This window comes from Ambystoma mexicanum, chromosome 11, assembly GCF_040938575.1.
Source record: "Ambystoma mexicanum isolate Mex_15411 chromosome 11, UKY_AmexF1_1, whole genome shotgun sequence".
Taxonomy (NCBI): Eukaryota; Metazoa; Chordata; class Amphibia; order Caudata; family Ambystomatidae; genus Ambystoma; species Ambystoma mexicanum.
The window spans coordinates 1,313,184,695-1,313,210,806 of NC_090934.1; the positions used below are offsets into that span (position 1 = coordinate 1,313,184,695).

Sequence of the window (26,112 nt, forward strand, 5' to 3'; positions counted from 1 at the left end):
AGCATGGTGTCTATTCCTATGTACCAGTGTACTGTCTGCCTAGACCCTATCCATTACATATTGCAAATTGAGTCTGAGAAAATCTGATGGGCTAGGGCTCACCCATATGCCCAGATATTTAAAGTCCAGGACCGAAACCGAGTATGGGTAACACCTGGGGGTCACCTGGTCCCTCTCAGCCCCCCTGCAGAAGGAAGAAAACAGATTTTTACTTAATTACCTTAAGTCTGCAAAACCCCTGAAACTCTGCTAGTATATTTGTCACAGCGGGACAGGAGACCACCGAGTTGCTCACGTAAATCAAGAGATCGTCGGCGTATAGTGAAACCCGGTCACTCCCCCCACCCCCATGGCCACGTGAATCCCATCCATTCCGGTGCAGTCCGAGGTTTGATTGCTAGTGGCTCTATGGCCAGTGGGAACAATAGGGGGGAATGGGGAAAACCCTGTCTGGTCCCCCTCCCCCAGGGAGAAGACTCTGAAAGAAACACTGTTGACGTGTACCACCACCACCTCTGGTGATTCATACAACAGTTTGACCCATAACATGAAGCCCTCTCCAAATCCCACTGGCCCATTTTTTTCTCATTGAGAGGCCCAACTAACAGAGTCAAAGGCCTTCTCAAAGTCCACCGCGAATGGCGCCAACGGGTCCGAAATCCTCAAAGCCTGACTTAGCGAACTGCACCCTGCAAAGTTTCATGCGTGTGGGCCTGCAGGGCATGAATCCACATTGGTCCGGGTGTAATAGAGAGTATATCACACCCAGCAGACGATTAGCGAGTACCCATGCCAACACCTTGGCCTCCCCATTGATATCAGCCTGTAGGAGATGCATAATTCCACAGGCCTCCCGGATTTCGATAGTACCACGATGCAGTCCCTCCTGAGGTCCGGGGGAGGCATCCCTCCCACCTGCACTGCAGAAAATAAGTGGTGCATGGGACTGACTACCAGGTCTCCGAAGCGCTTCCAGGTTACCACCCAGAATCTGTTAGGCCCCTGGTCTTACTGGATTGAAGCTGGCTGAGTGCAGCCACCACATCTTCGTCTGTGACCCGAGTCAAGCCTCAGTGCCTGTTGTTCTGTGAAACGTGAGAGCACCACCGAGTCAAGAACGCTTGGCCCGTCGGGTGGGGGGAGCCCTCCCGCGGGGGGCAATACTGCTCCTTGTAGAACGTTGCAGATGCCTTGGCAGTATCTGTGTCCTCTGTTGGCGTCCTCCACCCCAACCTCCTGTATGGCCTGCACGTGTCCTTTCCCACTATTCTGCCTCTCAAGCCAGGCTAAGGTTTTCCCTGCCTTGCCCCCAGAGTCATGAATTTGATTCTGCACTGTCCAGTGTGCCGCCTGCGCGTTGTCCAGGGCAACATTGCAAAGGGATTCCTGTGCTGGGATCAGGGCCTCCTGTGAAGCCTGAGACCCTAAGACCAGGAACTCCTCCTCTGCAGGCACTGAAAGTGACTCCACCTCCTGGGCATGTTGCCAGCTCCTGGCCGTCACAAGAGAGAGTGCCTCACCCTGCAGCACCGCCTTATAATGCTCCAATAGTGTGACCGGGCTATCAACCGACACCTCATTTATGGAGAAATATTCTGCTGTTTCCTGGGATAAGCCCTCTAACACTTTGGGGATGCCCAGGTAGTATGTGTTGAGGCGCCACAGTGCAGTGGGTTTGCTCCGCCTACTTTTGAGTTCCATGAGAAGCGGGGAGTGATCTCCCTAGTCAGACATTTGGAGGAGAGAAGCCTGTGCGAAATGCTGCGAGGAATGAAAAAATAATCTATCCGGGATAGAGAGGAGTGCGCATTAGAGAAGAATGAGAACCCAGATTCAGACGCGTGCATTGTCCTCCATGCATCAACCAGTCCCAGCAGGGTAGCGAAGGAGTGTAACTTGGTGGGGAGAGCTGGGTTTCTGGTGCCAATGAAGATTGCCCATGCTGAGAGCACTGGATAGTCTTGATTCTATTAAAGACAAGGAGGCAAGCATTATGCTTTTCTTTCTTTATTACTGCATGTCAGCAATTTCAAATCTTGAACATTTTAAACCTTTTAACACTTTAACTGACTAAAACATTTTGTTTCCTCTGGATTCAAACCAAAATAGGGTTGTCAGTTCAAGTCCCTTTAAAATGTTCTTTCCAAGAACCACAAATCCCATGAGTCTCTGTTTCCCTGTAGGCTTTCCCTGTCCTCAGTATCCAATCAGGCTCAGGCCTCAGGTATGTGCAGTCCCCTTCTCTAATCCTCTTCCTCTTTCTTTGGGGTTAAAGTCTATATAACTCTCAACTCAACTGGAAACTTTGCCATGAACTCAACTGGAACTTCCTTTTTGCGATTCCCATGCTCTGGCAGAACCATGGAACAAAATACTTGCCCTCGAGCTGAACAGGTTTGCTTTTGATCTTCCACTGCAACCAATAGATAATAGATTATAAGGGAGGGTTTTTCACACAGTCTGACACATATACTGTCACAGAGAATATTTCATGTTCACTATATGTATTTCCATATCATATATCCCTGGGTGGGATATAATGCTCGCCTCCTTGACCTTAATAGAATCAAGACTGTCCAGCGCGCTAAGCATGGGCAATCTTCATTCTATGTCAAGGTAGGAGGCGAGCATAATGCTTGTTCAAAGCTGTTAATCACTGCATTCGGTATCTGAGAGATAGGTTTGAAATAAAAAGTTTTCAACTAGTCTCATTAGACCAATCTGCTGCTTTCATAATATCCTGCAGTGGTACGCCTGCTGAAAAAGCTCTATAAGCCATTGCGCCCCTTACTGAATGCACCCCAAACTGTGATAAATCAATGCCTGCCCAGTGCATCACCTCTCGCACCCATCTTGCTATTGTAGCTGTTGCAACTGCATGAAATGGCTTTCTACGCTAGGCCGTAGCTACTTCGTAGTCTTTATTGCAGTGTGCCACGCATAACTTGCTGTTATTGGGGAAGTATGGATAAGATATTATTGCTGAATCCGACTTCGTCCTATTTGCCACATTAAATGCCACCCCTTCTAGGTAGAAAATGTTCCTGTCTGCTTCTAAGGCCTTCACGTCTAAAACTCTTCTGCACGCTATGAGGCAAAGCAACATCGCTAGCTTCCCTGACAGCTGAGATCGAGAAAGATCCTCATTCTGTGGCCAAGAAAGGAACAATTTAAAGACTGCTTGCACGTCCCACAGAGCAGAATATCTGGGCACTGGCGGTTTACGCATCTTCATCCCTTTCAAGAGTCTCAGAATTGTAGGATATACCCCTACTGGCTTGCCTCTACTTTTTCATGTCCGGTTGAAATAGCAGACCTGTACACACCTATCGTCCTGTAGGCTGCTCCTTCTGCAAATCTTTGCGCTAGGAAGTTTAACACTTGCACTACAGGGGCCGAAACGGGATCTGTATTAACTCCTGTTCAGAAAGCACTCCACTGCCTCCACGCGGCACCATAGCTCCTAAAGGTTGATGGTGCCCACGAGTCTCTAATGCACTCAGCAGCGAACTGCGAAATGCCTGGGAGTTGCCATCTTTGCCTGAAATCCTGCAAGCCATCAAACTCAAAGTTCCTCCCAGCACTAGTGGATGCAGTTGCCCTCGAAGGATGTCGACTCTGTGAGGAATCATTCCTGGAAAATCCGTAGAAAGTTCCATCACTACTGGAAACCACGGCTGCGATTTCCAAATCGGGACTATTATCACTAGCTCTGCCTGTTCTCTATAGACTTTCGCCAGCACTCTTGTCAACATTATGAACGGGGGAAAGGCGTAGTGTACCACTCCCGTCCAGTGTTGTAGAAATGCGTCAGTCCCTGCTGCAGCTGGGTCTGTCATCCAGCTGAAAAATTTTGGAACCTGAGCATTCAGTCTGGACGCAAATAGATCTGTATCCAGAGGGCCCCATAATTCCTGGAACCGCTGGAACACGTCTGCAGGAAATCTCCAGTCGCTGGAGTCTACCAAATAGCGTGAATTCCAGTCCGCTTTAGTATTCTGACTCCCTGGCAAATACTCTGCTGATACTGATATCTGCTGGCTGAGACAGAAGTGCCAAAAATCTTTCGCCAGCTCGGCCAACATCCTGGAGGAGGTCCCTCCTAGTTTGTTGATATATCGTACTGCTGAGATATTGTCAATCTTGAGCAGCACGCAGCATTTCACTCCCTCTTTGGTAAAAGCTTGTACTGTGACTGAACCTGCTAGTTCCAAGCAGTTTATCTGAAGTGACAATTCTTCCTCGGACCATTTTCCTCCTGTTTCTAAGGAACCGCACTGCGCTTCCCACCTGGCTCTGCTCGCATCTGATTCGATCACGATGTCTGGAGTGTCTCCAAAGATGCCTCTGCCGTTCCAGGCTTCCATATTGTGTAGCCACCAGTGGATCTCGGTGGTGGCTTCTTGATCCAATCTTACCAGTTGGTGATACCCTAGACCCCCTCTGAGGTGTCGTATTTTCAACCTCTGGAGCGCTCTGTAGTGCAGGGGCCCGGGAAAAATGGCTTGTATGGAGACAGCCAGCAATCCCACTAGACGGGCTACGCTGCAAAGGGATACTACGTTCTTAGCTGCCATAGCCTGGAGCTCCTTTTTTTATTCCTTTTATCTTTGTTGGCGTTCTAACGAGGCCTTCTAGGTGTCTATTATGAAGCCCAGAAACTCCATCCTCTGAGATGTGTGTAGCTCAGATTTTTCCTCGTTTACTACGAAGCCAAGGGGGTACATGAGCTGGCATACCCAAGACGCCTGTCCTCGCAGGCTCGCAGCATCTTGTCCTAGGATGAGGATATCGTCTAGGTCAAGGATCATTCTGATCCCCCTCTCCCGAATAGCTGCTGCTACTGGACGCATGATCTTGGTAAATGCCCATGGGGCTGATGCCAAGCCGAACGGAGGCATGTGAACCTCCACACTTCTGATCCCCATCGAAAACGAAGGTATCTCCGATGCTGTACTGCGATCGGGATGGTAAGATAGGCGTCTTTCAGATCTAATCTGGCTAACCAGTCTCCTGCCCTGATTAGGTCCCGTAGAAGGTGGATGTCTTCCATCTTGAAGTGGCGATATACTGTGTACTAAGAACATGTTGCTGAGGAAACCTTCTTCCTTCGTCCGTTCTCTCTCTATCGCCCCTTTGTCCACTAAACTGCGCAGTTCGGCGAATAGCAGTTGCTGTTCTTCTACAGGCATATGTATCTTCGCAGGTTCTTGCGCTTGCGCAAGAGTGCCTACAAATTCTAACTGCATTCCTGCCACTGCTTTTAATACCCACACATTGCTTGACAATTCTCACCATGCATTCAAAAACCAGCGCGTCCTGCCTCCGATCGTAGGGAGAACAGGTGACTGAACACTCACCGTTTGGTGTGTTGGCTTGTCTGTAGGCTCCCCTGCCTCTGCGATTCCTAGGAAAGCGGGCTCTGGACGGGAAGACGCTGTCCTGCTGGCGATTCTCCCAGTATTGGGCTCTATGATTTTGAGGTCTTCTGAATTGACCAAAGCGACTGGATGCCCGACCTCTCTGCCGTCCGATCCCAACAAAAACTCATCCTGGGAAAATCTGCCGGATGGAACTCTGCGCTTTCTTGAGCGCTAAATACGTCCCCACAAACTGGGACATCTCCTTTGCGAACGTCTCGCCAAATAACAGACCTTTTGCTTCACCACCTGCCTCGCAGGAGGCGAGGTCGCTCAATTTTCTATCAATCTTTAGCAAGACTCCCCGGCGCCTCTTGGCTGAGAGGGCGCAATTAGCATTGCCTAATAGGCAAACTGCCCTCTGTGCCCAGTTACCCAGGGCCACTGCGTCCACTGGTTCTCCAGTGTCTGATGCTTTCTCTGCCAGGTCCATTATCTTGGCGAGTGGGCCAGCCAGGTCCAGGACCCTGTCCTGGCACCCTCGCCAGGCTCTGTCTACTCCTTTTCTTATATCTCTGGTCACCTTTGTGACAAATGTCTCCATCTTGGGGTCTAACTCCGGGGTATCTGTGACCTTCCCTGGTAGAAGCGGTCGAGGACATTCTGCTTTTCATCTTTGCTCTGACTTCTCTGTCCAGCGGCTTGCGCAGATACTGCACCATATATTGAGCCACCCTCGGTGACAGCACCCACTCTGAGGATTTTGGATGTGCAATGGCCTCCGGGTCGAACATATCTAGGAGGCCTTCCTCCTCCTCTTCCTGAGGCTGTTTACCCGATTTCGGCTGTGGGATTATGTCTTCCTCGCCTTCATCTGGCGAGTATCCTGGATCCTCCTCATCCCCTTCATTGTCCACCCCTGGGGCAGGGGTTCAAGAGTCTGGCACTACTACCACCCTCATCATAAAGGCTTTCTTAAGCCTGCTCATGGGGTCGGAAGACTCTTGGGGTGTTGTGCCCACCCCATCTGCAGTGCTCGGGGGCGTCAAAGAGGTGGTCCTCTTCCGAGCCTTCTTACTGCCCTGTTAAACCCCGGAATCATGGTATCTTCCTGATGTTCCCTCCCCCGGGCTCAAAGCCCTTTTACTCCTGGGTATCTTATCTTCTGCCTTCTGTTTGCACAGTATGGCTTCTAGATGATCTAGCCTCTGGGCTAGGGGCATCATGCCCTCTGACACTGCCTGTGACAGTGAATCCCCCAGGACTCTCTTAAAGCTGTGTGAGAGGTCCTCTTCTGGAGCAGGCTGCTTCTCCCACTCCTCGGCACTCCATTCAGGGGAAGTGCTGTGTGAGGCTGTGTGGCTTTGGTAATGTGCCATTTTCCGTATTGAGCTGCTAAGAGCTGCTGGAGGGAACACAGGTAATTATCCACACGTAGCATTGCTCAAAACAAACGCTTTATATATATATACCGGGCTATATATATATATTTTTTTTTTGGGAAAAATTTGCCTTGCCGCTGTTCTGAAGTCAGTTATCAACGTTGAAGGGCAAGCGTGAACGAAATCTCCTATTCGTCACGCCGTTGCCCTGTGAGGGGAAACCCCTTTGTCTGTGGCTGCGTGTTCCTAAAGACCTCCACGCGCAGTGTGCTGCCTGAGGCGGAGGGGCCGATACCTAACACGGGAGCGTTCGCCCACGGCTCCGGCCCCTACCTCTGAGTGTTCGTGAGACAATACTCCTGACCTAATAACAACGCGCGGCAACAATCGACGCGTCCTAAGAATGTTTGCCTTCGCGCTGAGCACACAAGCGAATTGTCAATAATCCGCTTTTTATTTATATTTATTTATAATTACGCTGCACCCACTCCATCAATATTCACAAAATAAGCAAATACGAAACACATTATCACGAGACAGATAGAAGGGCACTTATCTCGACTTGCAGCAACAAAGAAAGAGGAAGAGGATTAGAGAAGGGGACTGCATATACCTGAGGCCTGAGCCTGATTCGTTACTGAGGACAGGGAAAGCCTACAGGGAAACAGAGACTCATGGGATTTGTGATTCTTGGAAAGAACATTTTAAAGGGACTTGAACTGAAAACCGTATTTTGGTTAGAATCCAGAGGAAACAAAATGTTTTAGTCAGTTAAAGTGTTAAAAGGTTTAAAATGTTCAAGATTTGAAATTGCTGACATGCAGTAATAAAGAAAGAAAAGCATAATGCTCACCTCCTGTCTCGACATAGAACGTGTGTCCTATACATACCCAGGTCCATATCCTCATTAAATTCCCCTACAAGCACCCAAATGTCGGCCTTATCTAGAATCAGTATTGATTGAAGATCGTTCTGCAGGTCAAGCATGAGAGGGGGGGTGGATATGCCACCACAATGCCCCAGTTGGTTCCCTATAGTTCCCCCTTCACAAAGATGAACCTCCCCCTCGGATCCTCCCACACCTCCCGCAATTGGAATGGTATCATCTTCTGTATGAGGACTAGCGTTGCCCTCAACCCTTCGAGAAACCAGCATGAAAGGTTGATGTATAATTGGGCCTCTTAAAGAACCTGCGTTCATTTCCCACCAAATGCATTTCTGTCAGGAGTGCTATGCCCGGTGAGCATCTCTTAAAGAACTTGAGCATGAGCCTGCGTTTGATGCTGGAGCACAGCCCATTTACATTCCACGTCAGGAAAGAAACCACCCCGTCATGTGCCATCCTTTATCAAAAATCGTGCCAAGTATCTTATCCACCAGCACCCACTGCCCGCCCTTCAAGTGCTGCAGCAATCCCAAGGTCCACACCCCCCTCCCCACACCTCAGAGTGTCCCAAGTTAGGCAATAAACCACACACAACAACAGTAAACGCCTCCCTAAGCCCCCTGTATTTCCCCCTCAACCAGAAGCGCCTGTCGCCCAAACACCACGTAAAACGGACGTGGAAGAACTATTGCAACCATGTGCGGGGTGCCTGCTAAAGCAGCTTTGGCCCATCACCGATCTCTGCCTGGGGTTGCAGTGTATCGGCAACCTGTTTGAAAATTCTAATGAACATGGATCTTTGCCTGTCCGTCCGTTCAGCCTTTGTCTGTCACTTCCCCAGTCGCTGGAGTGTCTGTCTGGCTTCCCTTGGGTTGCATCTCAAAGAGAACCGGGGACGACCCCTGCTCTGGCTGCGGTTTTCCCCCTGTGTTGAGGTCCCCGCTTAAATAGAATTTGAGCTTTCAGCCAGGTCAACGCCTCTTTGGGTTTATCGAAAAGCAGAACCTTTCCCCCATGATAGACCTTTAGTTGTGCGGGAAAGAAGAGGGCGTATTTGATACTCTGCGAGGACAGTTTCTTCTTCACAGAATCAAAGGACTAGTGCACCCTCTGGACCTCCCTCATATAGTCCGGAAAGAACCCTTTTCAGTATGCGTTATAGGTTATGTGGCCCTCGCCATCTGTAGCAGTGCGTCCCAGTCTCCGAAGTTCAGGAGTCTGGCAATTATAGTGCAAGGAGGGGCCCCAGGCACCGGCCAGCCCATTGGGATCCTGTGGGCTCTTTCATTAGAGAAGAAATTGGAGAGCTTCTTTGGGGCAAAGAGTTCCATTACACATCATTCCAAAAAGAGCTCCATGCTGGGCCCCGCCTCCTTTTCCCGCACCCCCAGGATATGCAAGTTGTTGCGCCACAATCTCCCCTCAATGTCTTCGGTTCTGCCTTCCAGATGAGCGATCTTATGGGAAACAGCTGCTAATTGCTTTTCCATCCGCTTAAGCGTATCTTCGGAGTCTGAGATGTGGTGTTCCGCTTCTCCCACTCGTGATGAAAGATTCCGCAGGTCTTGCCGGATAAAGGACATCTCGGTTGAGAGGCTGTCAAACTTCTCAACGGATGATCTGGATTCCCTTATAGCGGTCATGATGTCTTTGAGGGAGATCTGAGAAGCCTGCGGCTCCAGTCCCGTGCCAGGCTCAGCTGGGGCATGAGCCGTGGCTGGCAGAGGGCCACTCGCATATTGATCCATCCCGTGTTGGGTCACAGTCCTCTTGATCTTGTCCTTTACCATTATGCCCCTGCGCAACACACTAATGCCCGGCTGCTGCTCCGCCACTCGTGTGTTCTCTGTCCCCGGTGCCCTGGTCTTCCAGAACACCCCCTCCATCAGGCCGGGGTCTGTCACACGTGACCACAAACTCTTTGGCTCAGTGGGGCACCCCCCCGTGCCAGTGATGCATCTCTGGGCCCTCTTTGGGAATGCTATATGACCAGGTCCGCTTTTCAGTGTGGAGCAGCTCCCACCTCCGTGTAGACATCAGGCCACCACTGCCGTGCTGCTGTGATGGCGTTCTGCAGCCTGTATGCAAGGGCCCCCGTGAGTGTTGCAGGGCCCCAGGCAGTCCAAGGCGGGGAGCTTCACCAGGCCTTCCCCCCCATCCTGGATGCTCAGCAAACTGAAGGGGTCGTTGGTGCTGGCTGCCTGGTTCCTTCACACTCTTGGAAGGCGTTTCTCTCTGTGTGGGCCAGTTCACATGTTCAGGTCCAGAATAATCATATGGTCTTTCCCTTCTGTAATGGCTTGGCAGGCGAAGAACGGTGGTCTGGAGGGTTGCCCAGAGCATTGCCAGTGGTTAAGATTAAGTCTAAACCTTCCAGCCATCACCTCTTTGTTTTTGCTATGTCACCCCGAGTGGGACGGGTATGCCCAGACGCGGGTCCCGTGCCTGCTGGGCCTAGAGACCCAAGCTACTCCTCACTGATGAGCCCCAACAAGGGCGAAACATGTTTGGGGATGCTTGTGGTCTCGTGCAGAAGGAATGTGGCCTAGCAGTTCGGGCTGGACTGCCCCTTTTGGGGTGGGGCCAAGCCTGATTTGCATATGGTCTTTCCCTTCTTTAATGGCTTGGCAGGCGAAGAACGGTGGTCTGGAGGGTTGCCCAGAGCATTGCCAGTGGTTAAGATTAAGTCTAAACCTTCCAGCCATCACCTCTTTGTTTTTGCCCAGAATAATCATAAACATGGGGCAGCTCTGCAGGCTCTGAGCAGCATAGAGAGGCACAGTTGTTATGGATTTAATTCAGTGTTGGCACTCCAGTCTGTGATCTTCAATCTCTGTGCCTTTTATCTGTGAGGCAGTTGCTTCTTTGCCCACCATCAGCCTGCTTCTTGTCCGGCCTTCTAGCCTGTGTTCAGCTCTTTCAGAAGCAGGCCCGGCACTCCCCACCAAGTGTGCCGTGGATGACACGATCTTCAATTCCCCTCAGGAGCACACAACCATTGGCTCGGGGTCTCCCTGATGATCTCGACTGCTGGGCTCCGACAAGTTTATAACCCTCCAGCCCGATGGTCGATATCTATGCCCACCTTGTTGCTGCGGAAGCACTGCAGCGAGGTGCTGTGGCATAGGATGCCCTCCCTCACCGGGGAGCAGCGTCCTACTGCAGCGGGGCTCAGTGAGTGCCCGCGCTCACCTCCCACCTGGCAGACGCCTCCTGCGTCTGACCCCCACCACTGTGCTTTGGTCTCGGCGACCAGGCTGATCATCCCGGTTGGTACTGAGGCCGGGTCCTCTGCTGGGCGAACTCCTGTTAGCCTCCTCCACTCACCAGGTCGATGACTGCATCGTCCTTCCGCTACAGACAGGCTGGTTTCCCATCGGGGGTCCACAGCGTTGTTACACGGCCAGTATGTTCCAACGGCTCTCTGTCTTAAAGTGGCGCCAACCGAGGTCCACCAGCTCCGTCGGCGCTTTCCGACCCTGGAAATTGCAGCACTATGAAGCCAGTGGATTCTGCAATCACTTCACGTTAAACGTTTCTCATTTTTGCCACGGGAAACAGGAATTTTTAATCGGGACATCAGTGGCCCCAGTGGAGCAGCAGAGGCTAACGTCCTCATGCGCTCGCCACGCAACAGCACCCCGTTTGCTTCCATATTGAACAAGAAGTGTGAGATCTTTTATTCCAAGAAGTTCCCTGCTGTGGTGAGTTGCTCTCAGCGATGCATCCATCCATAGTCCATCTGTTTGTTGCTGGTGCAAGTCCACAAGTTGGTTTAGTGATAGGGGTATTTACTCTTTGTTATGCACCAGGGCATGGCCCTTGATTTTCTCATCAGCTAAGTCTGTTTTGCACATGGACGCTTTGAAACAGAATTGACTTACTCTGTAAGTGCCTAACAAATGCCCAATAAATACATTAAATAAAAGGTTACTTGAAGGCAATGCATGAGCAAGGTTCTTACTTCGCAGTGCCCATGGTACTGCAATTTCTCAAACCCTTAAGAAAGGCATATGAGGCAAACGATTTTATTGTTCCTTCTTGGGATTTGAATTTTCTTCTCATGACAACTCTTTTTGAACCACTGCAGTCGTGCCTATTGGGACAGGATGCCATCTGATGAGGGTGTGAAAGCCCCAGATTTTTTAAATTTTAATTCATATGGAATTATGCAGGTACTCCAATTTCTAAAGGGGAGGTCTGCTAATTAGAAGCTCCATGCCAAAATGATAATGCACAAGGGTGCCTTGCTTGAACCAGTCTACTAATAAACCAAAAATGGGGACTGCACACTCACTCTCTAATTACTTGCAAAATTAAACCAAGTGTGATGTAGTCAAGCAATCTTAAGAGGTGCTGGTAGTAAAGAGAAGGGTGGCTCCAACCCCTTCACAACACTGTATATACTAGTGTATGTGTCCAGACCAATCCTAGCCCGGAACTCTACCTGCACACTCACCCTGTTGTGAACACAAGGTCCTACTAATCTTTACATTGAACTCTAAAAAATAAATTAAAAAAATACTTGAAAAAATCTAGGTAGTAAGAAACACATTTTAATCAAAATACCCTTTTACCTCAAAACATACATGTGTTAGGGCATATTCATTCATAATTAAAACAACTCCCAAAACAATTCGCAAAGCAAAAAGCAAGAAAAGGGAATCAAATCAGTCCCTTAACCCCTTAAGTGCCAAGGACGAGTATGCTTATCCTTTTTGCATAGACTTGCATAATAGCTAACATTCATGCTTTTTTTATAAAGATCCAGAACACCAGCTTACCTGGTTCTGGTATAGTTACCTTCTGTTATTACACCCTCCAAAAGATAAGAAAAAAGTGTGGTAACTAGCATTAATCTGGCCTCGACAAGCTATAACCTTGTCCACTTGTTAACTTCAAAACAATATTAATACATAATTCAAGAAATGAGTGTTTAAATTAGAACAAATCCTATGCGTATCGGGACTCTAAGTCCCATTTTCAGGGAAAACACTCTCTTCAATCTGTAAAGATAAAACGAGATAATACATAATTAATAACCCACATTAAGATCGCACCTGCCTGTGGTGTGTATTTGCAGGGACAAAATTGATTTCATTAACATAGACCTCGCACAACTTACTTCAACTAAAACACTGTCTTAGAGTATCCAAAACAAATTCAACAAAAGTCACAATATCATCGCCACTCTCTACTGGTATGACGCAGAGCGAGCCTCTAGAGAGAGGGCTAGAAAGTGCAAAGATAGAAAGAAAAAGAAATAGTTTAGAAGATTAACCTCTACGTAAGAGAAATTAAATCTTAACAGTGGTATCACCCGTGTGGTAAAAGAAGGGCCCTGTCACCTCAGTGCTGTTAAGAATGCAGCCCCAGGGAATGAGTCCAGACTGGAATCCTGGCCCCCCATCTGTCTCCCACTTTGAATCCTTCAGTGCCATGCAAAATGCCGGTAACAAAAACCGAATGGGTCAACAGTTGAAAGCTGACACCGAGGAAACGTCTCCTGTAGCTGGTGTCTGCAGCAACGATAGAACACGCACTCAGGCCCCCAATTCATAATCACTCCTTGTTAGCCATAAACCTCTCCACTTTGAGGAAACATGTAGCAAATTTGGCATTAAGGTGACCCCCTTCAAAGTCACAAGCCCGCTCGATCACATAGTCTTCGGAGGTTGACACTGAATGGCCAACTCCGAAGAAGGATATGAGCGAGAGAGACAGAGACAGAGAGAGGGGGTGCAGGCACCATGTAAAATCAAAGAAGAGATGTAAGTCCCATTCACTCCTTTTCTTCCTCTGCCCACAAGAAAATGAAAAGAATACATACGTCGGACCATCATATTTCCTTGACCAAGTGGGGTAAGTCCTACCCATCTAAGGGGGCTTCTATAGAGGTGTGGGAGGAATTGAAGCAGGAGATGTTTGACCTTTTCACCAAGGACACGAAAGGTACAACGCCATGTGATCAGTGGCATCATTGCAAGCTTCCATGCATGAAGGAGCTGGTAAGATAGGGATAGTTTGCTTGCACCACCTCAAACCCCGGTCCCTCGAAGTTGGATAGTGTTGTGCATCTTGTTTGACCTGTTGCAGTGAGGCACGCCAGGTGCCTGCTGCTGCTGCGGTTTCCCCCTGACCGCTCAGCAGTCCCTAAATTATGAACTCTTAGTTGTGGACTGAGTATTCTCAGTTAATGCAATCAATTTTGATGACAATAGGGACCCAGTTTCTTTCATGGGTCGAGCTGCCCTCTGGACCGGGCTTAACCCTGTGCCAGATGTTATGCCAGACCAAGCGGTGCTTTTAGAGCAAGCCTTGGGGCTCCACAAAGGGAGTTGACTTGATACGTCCACACGATGACATGCAGCAGGCAGCCCCTTACATACACCCTAACACGCATTTTTTTTAAATTGGCGAAAAGGTGGTGGTGGCTCGTGGCCTTGGTGCCCTGAGAAACCGTGCAATACAAATTAATTGACATCTTAGACATAGGCCCAAGTCAGATACTGCTCTCCCATTTAATGCAGCCATTGCATACCTGATTATGGCAGAGGTCTTGCTCGACACTGGCCACCGACAAGGAACTTACCAAAAATAGCCAGCCGGGGGCTTTCAAACTTTTATTTTGGCTTACCCGAGTCCCAAGGGTCAAGTGGTCCAGGCCGTGGATGTCAACTCGGGCTGTGGATGTTGATCCTATCTACGGATAGAGAGTTGAAGAAAACAGATGCCTTAGATAAAAAGATAGTTGCACCTGGAAGCTGGTGCGAAAGGCGGTGAATGCCTGGTGTGCTCTAGCTAAATTTACATATTCTTTGGGATGCAGTGTTGGAGGCACTGTCTCATCTACAAGAGAGGGAGATCATGGATGGCTTCCTGACTATCGTGGATGATGTGAAAGAGACAGCCTGTAAGGGCCTTCTGGTCTGTTTAGACACCGCAGACTGCCTTGGGTGGTCTGTGAAAACGTCAACTGTTCTCTGAAGAGCCACATACCTTCGATCATCAGGATTTTCCCCCTGAGGTGAAGTCAAAGCTTTTGGATATGGACTTTGACAGAGAACACCTCTTTGGCACCAAAGCCGATGAGTCCCTACAAAACTTCAAGGAATGAAAACTTAAAGCCAACTACTTAGGATTGACCGTCCAACAGCCTATCTTTATCTTCCTCCTTCAATCTCGGGTCACGGGAGAATAGGTTTCCACTGCTGCAGCCCTTTGTGAAAAAGGCACAGTAGCCTAAGGCTTAACAAACACAAAGGAGGTTCTCACATTCTGGCAGAGTAGGGGGGCATTGATAATTCGGACAAAGTTGACTTCAGCACCAGTGGCAGCACCTGCATCAAAGACTCTTTGAGATCTACTCTTATGTTATTCCAGTTGAAAGGAGGGTCCCTAAGCACTACAGCAGGTGGCAGGATATCACCTTGTGTCACTTGGGTAAAACAGTTGATCGATTGGGGCTTTTGACTATCGTTCCTTTGCAAGTCTGTGAACAGCAATCCCCCCACCCTTCCAACACGTTCCCTGCCTCTGACCTGTAGCCGTCGGAGCTCAGGGAAGAGTTGGCCACATTCTTGGTGAATGGAGTAGTGGAGGCGATCCAGCCCCACAGAGAGGGACAGGATAGTATTCCCACTGCTTTTTAGTGCCCAAGAAGGGAGGGTGAATTTGACCCATCCTGGAACTCAGGAGCTTGAACAAGTTCTGAGGAAGGACAAGTTCAGGATGGTGAGGTTACAAGAGCTCCTCAAGGCTATTCAGGGGCAGGACGTGTTGGTGTTTTGTCATCCAGCATGTCTGCTTGTATGTGTCCATCCAGCAGAAGCACAGGGAATTGGTACTTCCAGTTCATGGTGCCTCCCTTCGGATAGACCCCGCTCCCAGGGTGTTCACGGAGCTGTTGGCATAGGTGGCAGTCCATCTCACGTCAAGCGGGGGGGGGGGGTGAGTCTTTCCATACTGGACGAATGGGTTTTCCAGGGCAGCTCACCGGAAGAGGTGTCAAGGAGGACACCTGCTTGCTGCTTCACAGCTTGGTTTCTTTCTGAATTTGCAGAAATCCAGCATGACCCCTGCACAGAAACTCCAATTCATCTGAGAAGTCCTAGACATGTGAGTAGAGAAGGCATTCTCTCTCAAGGATAGAGTTACTAGCATTCAACAAATGGCCCTGCTGTTCCAGAACTCACACAGGCTACCAGCTTCAGACTTTCTCTGCCTCCTGCTCCTCATGGCCTCTTGCATTTTTCTGATGCCAGAAGTCAGGTTGAGGATGCACTCCCTGCAGCACCTGCTTTGAGGTCAATGGACACGTTTTTCGGGCGACATGTTGGATATTCTCGTGTCTCGCGGACCGTGACCAACGACCTGTCTTTTTGGTCCACCCGGAAAAATTTGACGGTGGTAGAACTGTTCTAGACACCTTGGCTGGGGGCCCAAGTCATCATGGATGTGTCACAGACATGGCACTGAAAGGCTGGGATGCTCACTGCAGGGATCTGCAGTTGAGCAGACTTTGGTGCCAGGTATAGCGTCATTGGCACATGAACCTGTTCTAACTGTGAGCCGTCAGACTTGCGCTGGCTGCTTCTGCTGCGCTTTTCAGGGGGAAGAATGTCCTGGTCCTGACGGACAGCACAGTGGACACAAACTGCCTCAACAACAGTGGAGGGGTGTCGTCAATGCCCCTATGCAGGGAGGCCATGCAGCATTAGTTCTGGGCACTAGAGAATGAGTTCTCTATTTCTACACCCATCTAGCAGGGATGGAGAATGTGTTGACACATCCCCTAAGCAGGAAGGGTTCAGTCTCCCATGAGTGGGAGATTTGCCTGGAGGTCATTGCAGAGATCTTTCGGGCTTGGGGATCCCATTTGGTGGACCTGTTTACAATTAGAGCCAGATTGAAGTGCAGACTGTTACGCTTGAGGGAATTTCCCCCAAGGAGGGTTTTGGGGGTAGCCTTCTTGGTGGAGTGGACGTTTGACCTCTACTTTGCATTTCCACCAATTCCAATCAACCTGACACTTCTCAGGAGGTTGAGGACGTTTTGGGCTTGCCTAATTCTGATCACCATTTATTTATTATTTATTTATTATTCTTATAACTATGCCGCATGCCTGTAGGCCTCAGGGCGCACAAAAAACAGAGACATAGACGGGACAACAAGAGAGAGCAAGCAGGATCTGAAAGGGGTCATAAGGATTACTCCATGTTAAAAAGGTAGGTTTTTATGGCTTTTTTAAATAGGAAGTAGTTTTTGATTTATCGTAGCCCTGCCGGCAGAGCATTTCAAAGTAGAGGACCCTGAACGTGAAGCGGGTGGCTCCAAATTTTGCGGTCTTAAATCTGGGGGAAGCAAGGACTGTGGCAGAGGATGAACGAAGATTTCTTCCATTGCTCTTGATGTTAATGCGTTCAGACAAGTAGATTGGACTGTTGAAAGAGAGGCATTTGTGTCGTAGTGAGCATTTTATGTGTAATGCAATGTTTGACTGGTAGCCAATGAAGCTTCTTCCTGAAAATGGAGATATGGGAGCGACGAGATTGAGTGAAGATGGTCCGCACGGCATTGTTCTGGGCCACTTGTAAGGATTGGATATTTACGGCAGTAGTACCAGAAAATAGGCTATTGCAATAGTCCAGTCTGGAGTTTATCAACGCCGTGGATAGAAGAGCACAGTTTTCGGCTGTTAGAAATGGACGGATGTAATTGATTTGCTTATTGATCAGTCCGCAGCTAGACCTGATGTAAGAGACACGCGGCTTCATGGATAATTCGTCGTCTAAGACAACTCCCAGAGTTTTTACCTTCCTCTGGACTGTGATGATGTTGCCTGCAATAAGGAAGTTGGAGTAATCAGTATCTAGTTTGCTCCGGGTGTTCTTGGAGGATACCATGGGTGAGGAAGGCATGGTACCCAGGCACTCACCATCTTCCTCAGAGGGCTGATCTCTAGTCCCAATCGGAGGGTCGGCTGCTTCATCTGAATCCTGAGTATCTCCCCTTCGATGCATGGCTCTTGAGAGATGGTGTCTTGAGGGTGTTGCTGACTGAATGCAGGCCTTCTATGAGGTTCATCTATGTTTGCAGATGGATTATGTTTGAGGCATGGTGTAGGGGGAGATGTGCAGCCCTTGTGGGGTACCACATCGGGAGTCTTGGAATGTCTGTTGTCCCTGGCCACACAGGGTTAATAGGGGGGCAGGGTGAAAGGGTATCTGGCCTCCTTCTTTTTTGAAGAGGCTGTTGGACCAGGGTTCTTTTTTTTTCGGTCTCCTTACTTGCCCATTTTCTTAAAGGACTTGAGAATATATTTTAACCCAGCCCAGTTTCCGATCCTTTCTTTTTTGATGACAGCCCCTTGTAAGCCTTTAGACTCTAACAGTCAGGCTTTATAATTTGAAGACTGTGTTCCTGTGGCAATCACATCGGCCAGGCATGTGGGTGAGATGTGTGCACTGACTTGTAAGGCTCTGCTTCTCTAGTATTTAAGGAGAACGTCACACTGAGAGTTAGGCCATCGTATTTACCTTAAGTTGTGTTGGAGTTGCACATTAACCAGAACATTGAGTTGCCAGAGTTTTTTCCACCGCCTCACCCGTCGAAAGAGGAGGACAGGCTTCATAGATAGTATCCAAAATAGGTGCCAAGTTACTAAGTGGCAAGGACTGCACCATTTCGCTGTAACGGCCAGTTTATTGAATTCTGGCAAATGTGTTCCAGAGATGTGGTTACCAAGCAAACATTCTCTCACTAGATTTTTTTGTGCATAGTGGAGTGCTATGAAAAGTCAAGGATGGAGGTCACTGCAGTTCTCCGGGCCCAATCCTTAAGGGGTTTGCTGCCTCCTCGGCTCTGCAAAGATATTTGTCAGGCCGCCATGTGGGCTTCTCCTCATACATTCACAAAGCATTACAAATGGATCTGTCCAGAGGCAGGGATGCCTGTTTTGGCTGCGCCTTTTTACAAAGTTTTTTGATCTAATACGTTCAGTCTGTGTGGTAGGTCATGAATCAGGACTTGCACATCAAAGCATTATTTATTTTTGTCAATTTCAAAATAATCTTTCCCTTGGTCTAGCGCCTTGGTCCCATTTCTATGAAAGAAAGTCAATTGCTCATCAGGATGTCTGTAAACATAATAACAAAAAGTCCTCTGTCTAGAATTCAGCTCTAAACTACTTCCCTTATCTTAAAATTAAACCTGAAAAGAAAAAAAAAAAAATAAAGACTGTGTCAGGGATGGCTCCCGGCTCCTGCCTCCAACCCTCTCCCTGTTAATAAATGCTCTCGCCTGTGGCTTAAGTCAAAAACAAAAGACAGTTCTTACTGTGCTCAAAGGTTATTCAGGTGTCCCAATCCATGTGTCTCTCCGTCTCCTCCCACTTTAGGATTCTTACAGTCTTTCATCTTCTCTCAAGCTCTACTCCTCACTCTGGAGTTTGCTCACGCTCTCCCAAATCTCTGGGGCTCTACTTACATTTGCTTCCCACTCTAGGGACTTCTCATCTACTCTGGGGCTTGTTCCATCTCTGGGCTCTTCCCCTTCTCACTCCCCTACATTGCAGTATGCTTCTCCTTTGTCTTTCTTTTGCCCGCCTCCCTTTCCACTGAAGTCTCTGCGTACCTAATATCCTCAAGTGAGGGACGTTTGGTCCGGTCAGTTCTCCACTGGTCGTGGAGCTGCTTATGCGAGTTTCCAGCAGGACTCCCAAGTCGGCTTTCCCAATCTCTTCTGTCTGGAGTTGCTTACGTGATGGTTCAGCCGGGCACCGCGTCAGCCTTCCGAGGGTCTTCCCACTCGAACCTTCTCAGGATTGCTCTGGCCGGCCATCAGCTGCCCTCTCTGCACACTGCTGGTGTGGCCCGTGCTCTGACCCGCTGACACTGTCATACTCGTATCTCACTGGGCACTTCCTCTTTGGTCTGTATGACACTGTTAAACTCTGCTGTGCCAGCTGAGGCTCCTCTGGGATTGGTCCCCTCAGAGCCTCGCCTCCACGGGGCTAGTTCACTCGCATCTCCTCCTTGTTACCAGGAGATTGGGCGCAGCTAGGGTCAGAAGCTAAGTCAGCCATTCATGAAAAGTGTCTTTGTTTATTGTAAAGTCTAGCCCCTAGATATCCTAGAAAGGTGTTAGTGACTGGGGGTTATGGTGTCTTGTGGCCTCATGGCCCCCTCTGGTTTCTTGTTCCCTAAGGAGGAGTCGCCTCCAGAGGGATTCCGCTTACCCTGTCTCCTAGGGGTTGTTGAGCATAGCCATCTCACCTCCGTATTTCCAAAGGGGTTGGCTCCGCCCAGGGACAGGTGAAAGTCTCCCCGGATTTGTCACATCTGCTTCCTTCTAGTTTACTGTTGTGACAGTCCATCTAGATGAGGAATCTGGGGGTGGATGCAATCCATTGAAAGGAAAATGACCTACCAGTAATGTTTGAACTATACATTCTCCCACAGATTCATCACCCTCCCAGCCTACCCTGCTTCTGAAACTTTTCTTGACAACAAGTTTTAAGAGGTAAAAAAAAACATATATAAATAACCAATATATAAACAAACCAATTCAGAAAATACAAACTCGGCCTGATTGAAAGATCTGATGTCATTCTTGATGTAGGTCACTGACAAAAAAAAAGTTTACAATGTTTGCAAGCGTTTATCTTGGCATGGTAATTGATTCCCTCGTCTCCTGAGGACGGAGGAAAAAAGGTGGTCAACAGATGTAGAGGAATAGTGCGTGCTGTATGTATTGAAGACGACGTCCTGTCTGCAGTCGAGGAAAACGAGAGCCGAGGAAGGGGCCTATAAGCTCTGCACTTTGCCCCGTTGACATTTTCTAAGCTGCACTTGAGGATATCTATCCAGATAAGGAGTCTGTGGGAGGGGAATCCATAGAAAGAAAATTACTGGTAAGTAATTCTATCCCTGAGGTCACCAAGTCTTCCAGTACTGCTGAACCAACACTGCCTGACATTCCCAGAATCTTCGACCCGCAAGCTGATGCTGCTGACAAACAGCATTGCATCGTTTGGACCTGCCACCGCTAACCCACGTCTCTACCTTGGCTTGATGCTGAAAGTGTCTAAACTCCTGGTTTGGCACTGAAAAGCCTGAATCATTACTGTTGAGCCCCAAAGACAAAGAAATTAGTTACTGTGTGGAGGCCCTGTCCTCATCCACGTTTGGGACCATAGTGACTTTTAAGCCCCCCCTTTGTCTTTTTCTTATAAGACCTATTCTTGCACAATGGCATTGTGTCGATTGAGTGGCTGCACACCCACTGCTCCTCTACCCAGACGGACATATTGCATTTTCTGTGTTTCTTTGCAGGGATAGAATTTTGCTTGTGTTTTTAGTTAGTTATCTGCATCTTATTTAATTAAGACTATATTTAAAAGAGCCATTTGGACATTCTTTTATTTAGGTGTCTTTGTGCTATTGCTGTTTGGGTTCCTACTATTATCAGCTCACAGCCCTCCTGAAAATCAAGCCTGCGCTCGGCCTGAGCTACCACATTAGACAAAAGTGGTATACCTTTCGGGGAGGCTGGGGGTGCTTTTTTCCCCTTTATGCTTGGGATCAATGCTGGTTTAGTAGTAGTGTGGGGCTGAGTGGGTGGTTTAGCCACTACTCATCCCTGTATTCATGCAGAGCAGTAGTCATTTCCTCACACCCATTGTAGTGGTTGTCTTTCATAGTTGGTTTCTTTGTGGCTACCATGTCAGCCAGAAGGTTTTCTAAATTGCAGGGACTGTACGTTTCCCAACCTTTTGTGCAATATTTACCGAGATCACCTTACAGGCAATGCCTTCATTTTTACCTGAGGTTGTTTCTGTCTCATTTACAGCAGAAAGTGAATTGTTCTGGAGTCTCTGCTAGTTATTCGGGCCATCTGTGACCTCTTTTGATACGCTCTGAAAATGCAGACCCACTCCCTCCTGTAAATATAGAAATGGAAAAAAAAACATTTTTATACACCCCTAAAAGAAAAGCCCATTCATAGTCATTTGCATCCCAGTTTTCCATCCCATGTTTCCCTGATTTGAACGACTAAAATACCCATCTCATTTTGGTCTAATATTATTTACTCTGTGTACATTCTTCACGATGCAAAATCTGACAGTCTCTCGTAAAGTTTGACTATCAATGGAAAATATTACTGAAAACATGCATTCAGTTCTGTAATATTCGTTCTCTGGAATTAACATGTCTTGTTTTATGCAGAGTTGGCAGTGTCACTCTAAAGCAACTAGCGATTTTGCATTTCTAACTTCTTCAAGTCTGGTTGCCACATGTGGAGAATCAAATGACAACAGGTATGTTGTAAGTCAAGTATTGAATTGCTAATAAACAAATTGAGTGCTTTGTGAGTTGATAGTCCAGCACTTCATTACATTTTACATTTATTGGTGTTAATTTGTGGTGTTCTCCCGATTAGGTTAAGTAATATTAAAACGTGTAAGGTGGTCTTGGAACATTGTGCATCTAGTGGAAATGAGACAATAAGGGAAGTAGTGACCTACTATCTCACAATTACCTGGCATGAAATAAGGGACCTTGCTTCCTATATTAGTGGACCTTGTTAAGGAAGAGCTAGTACGAGCCGAGAAAAAGCGAAGTATTTTTATTAATGGAATTTGCCATTTTTATTGCATGTGTCTTAGTTTGGTAGTACCATATTTTATTGATAGTGATCCACCCATTTAATTATGATTTGAAGAATATACTTAGAAAGCAAGAGAGAGTGTGAGTCAGTGGGAAACCGAGTGGGACATAAGTAGGAAAATATAGATGAAGTGATACAGTGAGCAGAGAGAGGGAGACTGTTACTGACTGAGAGAATGTGCCTGTGACAGACAGACTAGGACAGAGAATGAGGACTATCACAAAATAGTACGACTAAGGTGAAGGCGTATAACCACAGTGAAGGACTGTGAAAGACTGTGACGGAGTGAGACTGTGACCGAGGAATAACAGACTGTGACAAAGAACAAATGGGTTAGAGATGGAGGGATGAAAGGCTGATGAGGGAAAAGAACATAGAGGAGGAAAAACTGAAGGAGAAGGACATTGAGTGACAAAGGCCAGGACTGTGTGGTTGCAGCTCAACCTGGAGCAGGTGGTCTACCAGGCGTTTACCAGTGCCAGTCCTATCCCAGAGCTGGGGTGTGGGAATAGGGAGGGCCCCAGTACCGCTCCCTTCTACATGTACCTTAATGAAAACAAAATGTCAAGTACCACTTTCAGCCACCTTGTACCTATTGTGCACAATGCTGGCCAGTCTTTCTTTTTCACTGCAAGGGGTCATTGCAGTGAATATCCAGCTTTAGTGCTCAACTGGAAGAGAGACACATAGAGTGAGGAAGCAACAGAACAGCACGCCAGTCAAACTGGCACTTGTGAAGCTCCATCCAACATAGACACAAACTTTAATAATGACTTTGCTCATAGCTGGCCACCATTGCAAAGAGCGGTGGACCCACGTACAAAAGTGTGTGGGGCTTAAAGCCTCTTTTATATGTACTAACCATTGTAACCTGGCCTGGGGGAGAGAGAAGACAGCAGTTGTCCCAGAGAACCAGCTGACGTTGTGTACCAATCAGAAGGGAAGAGGCAGAATCAAAGAGGGCAAAGGGAACCGGTCCGTGTGGGTTGTTCGCTGGAGGTCAAGGGAGGAGAAGGCGGACCAAGAGACCAGGCGGAGGAAGGACAATGCATCAGAGCATGGAGGAGAAATAAAATAGAGCATGTGCAAGGGTGAGTTTTTTTTGCTGAGAGAAAGTAGTACTTGGGTGTGATAATGCGTGTATGGTGAATGACTGAGATTGAGGGTAGGAGTAGTGGGGTGGGTGATATTGAGTGACTAAGGTGAATTAGAGAGTGAAAGGAGGGTGACCGGGGAAGAAGGTGGGGGTGGAGTGTAGATATTTGGAGATGGGAGAGTAGTAGAGGAGAGAGTAAGAGACCACAGGGGAAAGTAGTAGGAGACGAAAGACCATTAAGGGAGGGACAGAGAGGGGAAGAAACAGGGACTAGAAGCAGGAGATTGAGAGGAACAAACAGGAAGAGAGTTCAAGGAAATAAGGGAGAAAACACCAGGGAAAGGACTACAAGCACATGAGAGCGGAGGACGACTGGAACCTGCACAATTGGAAGGCACATAAGACAATTGTAAAGAATATTGCTGTTCTGAGGGAAACTCGATAGGATTCACCTAAGAATCCACAGAGGGAGACCACTAGATATGGCATTTGCCTTTAGGCCATCACCATCAGCCAGTCAGCTGTAGATTGTAAGGGTTACCGATCTCTAGTCACAACCTTAGACAGTAGGGATGCCTTGGCTAGGGAGGGAAAGCTCATGGGAGATGAAAGAGATGGACTGCCCTTGCTGTACCCTTCAAAACTTATAATAAAAGCCCATGAACCATCTTCAAAAATGAGTGCGTTGTTGATGCCATCTGTGAGGAGGACTGCGACATAAGAAACAGACTGTGATAAAGGAGAACGGCTCTGGCGAAGGACAGTGATGAAGGGGATCTGTAGCAAGGGAGCAGGGCTTTGACAAAGGGGGTGGACTGTGACTGAGAAGGTGTACTGTGGCGGAGGCAAAGGACTGAAGAAGGAGAATAGAGACTGACAATTCGACAAGAGACTGTGACAATGGAGAAGGAATGTGATGGAGGAGGATTGCAATGGACCGTGATGAAAGTGGACTGTGACGAAGGACTGACAATGGGGTACAGTGATGGAGGAGCACTGAGTGTCAACACCTTCCCTTTACTTTGTTTTCTCGGCTGCATTATTTTGGCCACAAGGAGATGCGTATACGTGACAAAACCAAATACAGCAAGATAGGATGCATGCACACCAGGTAGGAAATGAGAAGTTGAATTACAATATATCCCTACATCAATCCGAAAGCCCAAATAAACAGGAATAGTTTAGCAAAGCTGGCTTCTCCATCTTTCAGCAAAAACTGAAATTGTAAGCAAACAGCATTGCTGGAAGGATAAACAGCCATTGTTCAGACTTTTGTCAATAAAACTCTTCAGGAGAAAAAGCACAGGGGAATGGGGCTTGTGCTAACAAGATGTGAAGTTCGGGGAGTGTGTGGGGGCAGTTAGGATGATTGGGCAGGGAATGGTGGGAGCATTAATGGAGATGGGGGAGCAAGCATTGGAGCAATTTAGAGTCGTTTTTTAGTGCAGCAAAAAAATGTAACTGCAAGTTAAACAGTACTATGCACCGCAAGAAATGACAGTGCACAACAACGTTAATTTATATTGACTGGACAACGACAAAACCCCCAGTATAGATTATCGGCACCACCAAGGCCATCAACAGCAGTCCGCGTTTTAAGTTCTCCAGCATGGGGTCTGGCATGGACTCACATGCTCATGAATATTCCCCGTCGTCAGGCTGGGAATCCTCGGTAAAGAAAAATCAGTATCAGTTTCGTTTCTGATCTGTCTTTTGTAGTAGCAACCAATCACTGATCTCTGCGTCATACTGACCACAGCCAATGACTGCCATCTCCCTAAGCCCCGCCTCTGGCAGCCATCTTCAGATTTGGTAGCACGTGAAGGCAGTATGACCAAGTGAAGATCCGCAGAGGGGTAGGCGGGAGGGTTCGCATGTGAATCCATGCCAGACCCATGCTGGAGAACAACAGTTACAGGTAAGTAACTTGTTCCTTCTCCAGCATGGGGTCTGGCATGGATTCACATGCTCATGAATATAAGAATACATAGCAGTACACACATGCACAACCACGGGGGGGTGGCAAAAGGCTCAACATTAAGCAATACAAAAAACTCAACATTAAGCATCTCTTACCTCCTCACCAGGCTCACCTTAAGCGAACAGGTTGCGCAGCACTGCTTGGCCGACCCTGGACTCCTCCCTGGAATCCCGATCGACGCAGTAGAATCTCGTGAAGGTGAGCGTCGACCTCCACATAGCAGCCCTGCAGATGTCCAGCAGGGGCACACCAGATAGGAACGCCGTAGTAGCAGCGATCGCTCTGGTCGAATGGGCTCTCGGACGGCCTGGCAGCGGTCGGTTAGCCAACCAGTGGCAGTGCATGATGCAGCCGGAGAGCCATCTGGAAATAGAAGACTTCGAGAGAGCCTTCCCTTGATTCACAGGTCCAAAGTTCACGAATAGCTGTGATGTCCTCCGAAAAAACTTTGTGCGGTCCACGTAGAACTTCAGCGCTCTAGCCACATCCAGCGAGTGCAAAGTCCTCTCGGCCGGCGACGAAGGAGACGGGAAGAAAACAGGTAACACCAGGGGCTCGTTAAGATGGAAGTCCGACGGCACCTTGGGCATAAAGGAGGGGTGCGTCCTAAGCACCACCCTCGAGTCATGGCAAGTACGGTGCTTTGCAGGATAGGGCCTGGATCTCTCCCACTCGTCGTGCGGAGGTAATGGCCACCAGGAATGCAGTCTTCCACGACACAAACTTCATCGGTGCGG

The 26,112-nt window shown here is 48.2% G+C and overlaps 1 protein-coding gene across 2 annotated transcripts in view; it reads left to right on the plus strand.

Moving 5' to 3' along the window:
• Positions 1-26,112, plus strand: part of DMXL2 (Dmx like 2) — a 2,950,233-nt gene that overhangs the window by 2,865,998 nt on the left and 58,123 nt on the right. For both annotated transcript variants that reach the window (XM_069624807.1, XM_069624808.1), the window contains one exon: positions 21,857-21,948. In XM_069624807.1, coding sequence (XP_069480908.1) covers positions 21,857-21,948 — 92 coding nt within the window. The remainder of the gene's footprint in view (positions 1-21,856; positions 21,949-26,112) is intronic.